We start from the raw sequence: 8,762 nt of genomic DNA on the forward strand, positions 1-8,762 counted from the left end.
GTAAAGCATGTGACATACTAAACGTTTATTTGTTCTGTAGTTTTGTCGTCTAAATGTTAAATATATTTTACATGTTGTATAATAGCGAAAGAAAAATTTTAGTCACATTTTTTCCCATGTAAACAAGCGATATTTTATCTTGCTCTGAGAGGACAACGATCTTCTGTACAGATATCTTCAAACAAGCATGATTCAAAAAAGCATTCTTCATCTCAAGATAATTTTGTCGGAAGGAAAGAATTTGACAGAAGTCACGACCCTTATTGTTCATTGAAATATTTGTATACGAACAATATAAAAATTATTGTTGATAAGTCCAATGGTATTTACTACCTAATTGTTTTAACTATCGTATTGTTGAGTGAAAGAATAAGAAGCTGAAAACGCCCAATTGAAAGAGTAAATGTCATCAGAGTCTCATAAGGAAGATTTATGTATCTACATTGTATATATAAACAACCGAACTTAAGTTAATAAGTTTATATTATTACGTCTTTTTACTTAGTTGTTACCCAGTTCATTCGATTAACAAAGTTTATCAAAGTTTTAAAAGGTTTTTTGTTTGGACTAAAAGTAACAAAGTATACAATGGCAATGAACACATGCTTCATACTTGTATGTTTTTTGGTGGTTTACGATGGAAAAATTTAATTCTACTGTACACTGGAAAACCCTGAAAAACGTGGAACTGGATACCAAATTTCCCTCTTTATAAAGAGTTAAAAATTTTTTTCAGATAAATTTTTTAGATGGTAAAGGTAAAATATAATTTTCTTAAAATTGAGAAAGTAAGATTTTAACATGTAGCAAACTTGAAATATTTGATAAAATAATTATTGTCTCATAAAAATTCCTTTTTAGTAATGAGATAAATATAACCATTTAATTGAAGTAATTGATGACCTTGTCAGAACTTAAAAATGCAAATGTTTTATACAAAGAATAATTATAGTCATGTATATAGTGTAATGTTTGATTGGTAATTTATTCTTTAAAATTTTTAAACTGACAGTAGTTATTCTATCATTATCCAATGCTTTAAAATTAAGTGGCGATCGGCATAAAAAAATCCCCTTATATACAATAGCATACACACAAAAATCATATGAAGTATTTAAAAAAATAAAATAAACATAGTTATGTTGAAGTACATAAATAAAAAAACCCAACAAAATCACCTTTTTACAGGCAAAATCACAGAAACCAATGTTATTTTTTTGTCTTTACTGATTTACTTTTAATTTTTTTCCAGGAAACATTGCATCCGAAATGACAAGAAATATGAAATGTTTGGACGGCTGGATCACATTTAAAGATTCGTGTTATTTGTTTGACACAAAAACCCTCGATTTTCAATCAGCTGAGGTATCTTGTGCTACTACTGTTTTCTTCGTGCATATCAAGATATTACATTTGGTATTTGATATGTGTTGAATGTTCAAATGTCAATCAGTAAATTGATATACATTATTGAATTATTTTAGTCTTCGATGTTTACAAATGTTATTCTTATTTTCGTTATACATATTGAGGTGTATATGAATCCAAACCCTAGGAAAATATTTTACCATTATTTACTATAAAATTCTACTTTATAGTAAACTATTTATAATATGGGTTTTCAAATAAACGAGTCAAGTCCAGGAAATATGTATGCTTCTTGCTAGAAATCATTCAATATCATATTTAGTTGAGCGTCTCTTATTTCTTGATTGCCTTATCAAGTTGGTGTTATCTTGAATTTTATCAAACGTATTGCCAGGATAATAGTACTGTTAAGGCAAGTTAAAGTAAAATGTGCAACATAAAACTCAATAAACAATCGAAAATACAAAAGCAAACATGATTGAAGCGGATATTTTAACATTAATACCGTTACAGTAAGATACATTAAAATTTGATTTACTTTTGGCTAAATGACAACGTAGTTGCAGCCTATTTTAGATTATAATTCTATGTAATAGGCAAAAATTGATTTATTCTTGTGTCTTGATTAGCTTTTGATATAGTCATATCTTCGATATGAATAATTCTGCGTGTATTTTGATATTTGTGGTATTTCAGAAGGAATGTGGCAAATGGGATGCTCATGTAGTACGTTTAGAGACACAAGAAGAAAATTCATTTCTGAAATCATTGATGGCCAATTATTTCAAAGGTGAGATAAAGACTTTTTTTCTTCTTACGGTGAAAATAATTTCAAAGATTGGAAGAATTAAAAAACATATGCTAATCAAATATCTTAATATTTAAAATACCTACTATGTATTTCAGAAGCACATTACTGGATTGGTATGACAGACATAGAAACAGAAGGATTGTGGAAGATATCAGGTACAAACAATATTGTACCATTCACTGACTGGAAAGGCACTGAACCCCAAAACCACGGCGGAAATGAAGATTGTGCTTTATTTTATAGCCCCCTTTCCTACAGTTGGGCAGATGCGTCTTGTTCCGAGACGAAATCTCGGGCAATTTGTGAGAAAGAGGTGAAATGATTTAAGGAAAAATGTTGATGCCTTTGTTTCTTTCACATTATTGATAAATGTTTTTTCTTAACACTAACACGCTTAAACTTTAAAATATTTTTTACCTGAAAATGTGTATAACAGTATAAATAATTTAATTATGTTTTTGATTTTATCTTTTATCTAAAAGAAAGAAGTATGTTTTTTAATCTGTGTCGAAAAGAAATGATTATCATTCATGTCATTTGTTTCAAGGAAGCTATTTTATTCAATATGTGTTTGGATTCTAACAGAGAAATAATTTAATTAGAAAATTAAATCAAAACTGTTTTCCTTCTTAATCACGAATATAACAAGAAGAGTTTCATTACCTTTTAAAGCTAAAAAATACGTTACTTAACAATGATCATTGAATATTGATAAGATTCTGAGGGGATAACTGTGTTAGAAATTATATTTTGCAATTTAATAGTTCATTTTTATTGTCTATTCTGTAGAAAGATCACCTTAAAAGAAATAAAATCAAATCAATGTTGGTAAAATATTCAAACTCTGATGAACCAACAAAATAGCAAGCTTACGTCAAAAGTTTGCTCTCCAAAGATTTCAATTGATTTAATATAAAGCCATGTTAAAAAATCCAAAATATTATTCTCAAAACCCATTGTCTAAAGTTTTTATATTTTATCAGAAGCAATGATTTGTGACCATCTGCAAGCCCACCATGTTATAGTTTCGTAAATGCTCTTTTACAAAATAGAGACGTAGTTCAGATTATCATCCCCGGAGTTCTAACAGCAATGTCAATTTTCAAGCTTAAAATCAATAATGGTGTTCCTCTATAGACGTCTTAATATCATACGAGTTGTTAAACATGTTTTATAAGAAGAAATTGATTAACGATATTGTTGTAAATAATTTTGGGTCATAACAACACATATACATTTGCATGTATGTACAACGTGATTGTCTTCATTATACGTTTGTCTAGTCATTTAGAGAACTTAAGTTACAGAAAATGCAGCAAAACAAACAAAAACAACAACAAACAAACACACAAAAGTCCCCCCCCGCCCCAAATAAAAACTTGTCATTGCGGACAAAAGACGCACACAAACAAAATGTCGTCAAGTGTCCAACGACATCGGAATAGCTGCAGAAACCAAAGTAATTCAAACGTTTACTCATCTTTGCGATGTTATCTTTTAACTCCAATTATAGACGTGTAATGATATCTTAATCGAGAAAAATGCCATAAAGAACAAAATGCAACAATGAGCAGGTAGTTACAGTTTACGACGTATGGTCAATGAATATTAGTTTCATTCTATTTTTACATTGGGAAAATCCAAGCAATTCAGTCAGTGAATATGATACTACATCCAGAGTATATGATTTTAGAAACGGTTCTGTTGCTTACTGTTTATACCAGTGAGATTGAAGATTGCAGCTTTATTAAGATTATATAGTAATTGTTAATACTTGCGAAATTTTAGCTGAAAACATGTTGTTTAAATAGATAGCTATAAAATTACTAAATTGAAAGTAAAGGTCAAGTAATAAAATACATTTAAATTGAAAATGTTATCTGAGAGAAAAAATAAAAATGGGTAGGGAATTAAAATCTGAACTATTCATAAAATAGTAAAGCAAACTAATTAAAATTTATTTTATGAGGGCAGTTTCATATGTTATGGTTTTAAGTAAATTTATGAATCATTTTTTAAAGTTTGTTAGCAATTAAAAAGAGCTTTCAATTAGACGACAATGGCTGAAACTTTCTTGATATTTTTATAGAAATTTCGGTTGCTCTCGCTGGCAGTTACTTCCAAAATTTGCATTCAATGGGGGAGGGTAAATCAAACCCAAACCTGCAACATTTTAAATTGTCCCGGTTTTTTGGGGTTTTTTAAGGATTGGATTTTCATATGGTATTGAATAGTGACCAATGTTCTTATATTTTCTCTGGGCGTCCTTCGGGAGAATTGATTTTAAAATCTTTTAATGTTGGAGGTTGAATACTGCATAAGCTAGTGCTTGGGTTGTGAGAGATGTTACTCATTAAATAATCTCTCATTAATAGAGACAATCAAGCCGAATATGTTATAAAAGCAACATGGTTTCATTGTACTCGTGCAATCTTTCTTTACTACAACATCAGATATCAAGTGGTGTGTGGCATCTGCAAAAGGTCATTCGGGGTCATTTGTTCAAATACATTTGAGCACTGAATACTACTAAAACAGAAGCTATTTGGGGTAGGAGATGTTACAAATTAAGTTATCTTTCATTCAGACACCCGAGTGTCAGCAATTGTCAACGTTTTGTTGTGATTTCATTGATCTCGAAGGATATTTCCTTTTCCTGTTTTTTACAATCATAATGCCAATGACATATGAGTAGTTTGAAGTAGTTCCAATATTCTCGAGAAAAAGTAGGACTAAAGGGGGTATGATAATTGATTTGAAACTTATGTGTAAAGACATAACTGATAAAATGTTTTAAAATTTAAACTTGCTATTGAGAGATCAAATGAGCCCCAAACATGCCCAACACATACAGATGAAAACGGCATAGCGAGATTTTTACAATCATAATGCCAATGACATATGAGTGGTTAAGGAGATTTGAAGTAGCTCCAATATTCTCTAGAAAAAGTCGGACGAAAGGGGGTATGATAATTGATTTGAAACTTATGTGTAAAGACATAACTGATAAAATGTTTTAAAATTTAAACTTGCTATTGAGAGATCAAATGAGCCCCAACATGCCCAACACATACAGATGAAAACGGCATAGCGTGATTAACTGTAAACGGGAGTTCCGAACCTGAAAACTGTAGAATTACGAACTATTAATATTTATCTGTGGAACCTTCAAAAAATGTAACATTTAAGGCAATACCTTTATGCTTAAAGGAATTGTTTAATCACAATTGAGCCAATTCTGTGTCATTGCTGAAATGCAGGTATGTATTTAAAATTATCAATATTTACAAATTTTTCACATTCGAAATTGTTTTGTTTTGGTTTTATTGGTGTTTCTTTTGCATAAAAACTAGTAAACATGTAAGCTACTCCGAGTTTGAAGAAGCAACACCTCAGTATTTAAAATAAAAAAATACATTTACAGCTTTCATAATTGAAAAAGTCCTTATTCGTCATTCCTGGATTGAATGGGACATTTAAAGAAATATTGCCACTATTAATATGTTTCTTTTTTTAAATATTTAGGAATACCATGCTACGTAAAACATTCAACTTGTTGTCATATTTTTGAATGCAATTTCGATGTGAAATATCCCACTATGACGTACTTTAAACATTTATTTAACGTCAACTCATTTTCTTTCTTTCTCGACGTGACAAATCTCGAGCGTTTTCCCTACCGTTAGTAAAAAATTGTCATCTTAACAATGCATGTATTATCGCCACAGGTGTGGATTGAAAACAAAATATTCACATTTTGTTTAAAATATGATCAAATATAAAACAAAACAAAGATCAACAAAGAAGGGTCACATTCAATGAACGTACCCCCAACACAAACCAGAAACACAGGACCACCGGCAAGGTGCCTAACAGGTCACAAGTATTTTATCACTTAGGATCATTCGCCATTTCACAACTACGAAATCGAGATGTGTCTCCTCGGAAAAGAAAGATAACAAAATGACATTTAGGAAACGTTCTAGTAAGTGTTGCCCCTTTAAACACCAATAAAGTGATTACGTCATCGGCAATAGAAAAGAGCAAACTTATGATATCTATAAAATAGAGAATAACAGAATCCCCAAAGAGCGTACATAAATTGAAATGTTGCAAGCTCAGTTTGATTAATACTATTAATGGACGGTAATGGAATCTGACGACTAGTGTCAAGGGCCATAGAACTGACTTAAGCAGATTTCAACATTTAACATTCAACCACAGACGTATTTATACGGCGATGACCATGGAACCTTCAATGTAAAGTGTACCACGACAAACGGCGTATGGTGCCCAAAAACAGAAACAAACTTAGTGAATATGATTAATGCATGCGCAGTAAAGACTAGGTGTAGCATCATATTCACTAAAATACATCCAGACTCATATTTTATGACCATACAGCATAGACCATTTAGAATTATTGCATGGTATAATTTTGGATTCAAAAACCTTTTAGTTCACAAAAATAGGTAAAAGTTATACCTTAATGATATGTCAATTGATAACTTGTTTTTAATGTTAGGCTTTACTTTTGTGTTTTATTCTTAGGCTAGTCATATAATAAAACAATTATAGAGTTGTGATCCAATGAATATACGACATTTTACCTTATACACGTGTTGCCTTAGAAAGTAATTTGTACCCCCATATTTCAGCTCGCACACTTACACAGTGATTTTGTGTCTTTTTGTTTACCGCACATGTATTCAATTAATGTAATGAGTTTTCTAAGAAAAAAGGTAAGCAATTAAACAAAGAATATTGAAAATTTATCAAGATACTAAGGACAAATCATTAGTTTATTTTATGGATTGTAGAAACGTTTAGATAACAGAAATAAAATCAACCGAATACTGTTTATTATCATGTTAAATCTAACGGACTTAAATATGGTATGTCACAGTTCAGAACTGTTCACTATTTAGGGGAGAAGATGTGTAAGCGGCCGGATAGCTCACTCGGTAGAGCCGCGGAACTGTATTCCGAATGTCTCTGGTTCGAGTCCCGGTCAGCTTGCACATTTTCCACCCTGTGACATTTGGCGCCCAAAGGGGGACCGTGACTGGACATAACTTAGAGTTAAAATTTGTATATGTATATAAGGTTGTACTTTCTGTGATTTTTTTTTCTTAGCCTATTCATATAATAAAACAATTATTGACTAGTGAGCCATTGACTATGATGTGATATTCACCGGCAGAAAGTCATAGTAATATTGACATATGCCGGTGAATATCACATCATTTTCAATGGCTCACTAGTCAATAATTGTATAATAAGCGTGCATCAATATAATATTTCAGAAATATCGCAATTTGTTGTCGGCATAAAGAGAATGTACTAATTTAAGAAATCCCTTATAAAATAATAATCCGTATGCACTAAATGAAACAAAAAGTGTGATACGAAATAATGGGGATCAAATAAATAACGGGGATCAAATGTTATGAAGTCTGAACTACACAAACTATCAGATGCAGTTACACCGACACTGTACCAGTCATACAGCGACATTCTAGATTTACTGGTGGAGGGCGACGAGATATCTTGCCCCTCATAGCATTCCTCATGGTATAAAAATTATCCACAATGACACCAACGCTGTATTACGTGCGGCAGCAAAATCTTTTTTAATCATTTTTGACACGCTAATGAGACGTAATAACTTGCAGACCATATGCAATGTGTTGGTATTTCGAGTAAAATTCACAACACTTGTTAAATATTTTTCAAATATTTCTTTTGTCAAGGTTATTTGGTAAAAAATATATCTTGTAAGTATTTCATCCACATAAGCAAACTTCACTCGTATTGAGTTCCCTACCGATTTGGTTGCTATGGCAACAACTAGCTTTAAAATAGGGTAAATATAACAATATTTGTGATTACTCAAAAAGTAGTGAAAACTTTTTTTGAAACTTAAAATATGAAAAGATGGCAGAATATTATATAAAAATCATTTTAATGTTTAATTTAGGCTATCCGACTCATCAAGCGTCGTCGACCTCGTCAAGATTTCTAATCAGGTTTTTTAAGGCTTTTCACTATACGTTCTTTATTTCTTAAGGTATTTACTTTAAACTCCAAATATATGTTTCTCATAGTCAACCACATTATATGTGACAAGGTTTACAACTATAGCACAAAAATTATCAGAATAATCTCGCTTGAATTTAGGAGATAAGGTTCAATACTCTAGCTTGACTATCTTCAGAATCCCCCTTGAACATTATTATTTTTAATCAAACTTCTTAATTTATTCAAAGCATTTACTTCAAACTCCAACATCATAATAATATTAAATCTATCGTCTATAAAAATGTAAAATCAGAGTGTCTGTCAGTTCGGTCGTCTGTCTCTCCGTTCCTAAAAAATCTGTTTCCTGAGATCACTTTTAGAGAACTTTTCCAACAAATTTACTTAAAATAGACAGAAGTTCAAACATTAGTTTTTAATATTCATTCCGAGGAAATTTGATCTACTGATTATCTTTGTACAAAAATAATTTCATTACTAGGCAGGGACACATTACTAAGATAAAGACAAACCTGGACACAAAAGATTTAAGTTCATTCATGTG

General features: G+C 31.0%; 1 protein-coding gene across 1 annotated transcript; it reads left to right on the forward strand.

Annotated features, from left to right (window-relative positions):
* Positions 1-1,269: 1,269 nt before the first annotated feature.
* LOC132752243 (perlucin-like protein) lies at positions 1,270-2,501 on the forward strand. The gene is made up of 3 exons (XM_060742560.1): positions 1,270-1,365; positions 2,065-2,158; positions 2,275-2,501. The coding sequence occupies exons 1-3, from the start codon at positions 1,270-1,272 to the stop codon at positions 2,499-2,501; spliced, it is 417 nt and encodes a 138-aa protein (XP_060598543.1).
* Positions 2,502-8,762: the final 6,261 nt, after the last annotated feature.

The sequence above is a fragment of the Ruditapes philippinarum genome, unplaced genomic scaffold, assembly GCF_026571515.1.
Source record: "Ruditapes philippinarum isolate M1 unplaced genomic scaffold, ASM2657151v2 ctg629_1_1_1_1, whole genome shotgun sequence".
NCBI lineage: Eukaryota > Metazoa > Mollusca > Bivalvia > Venerida > Veneridae > Ruditapes > Ruditapes philippinarum.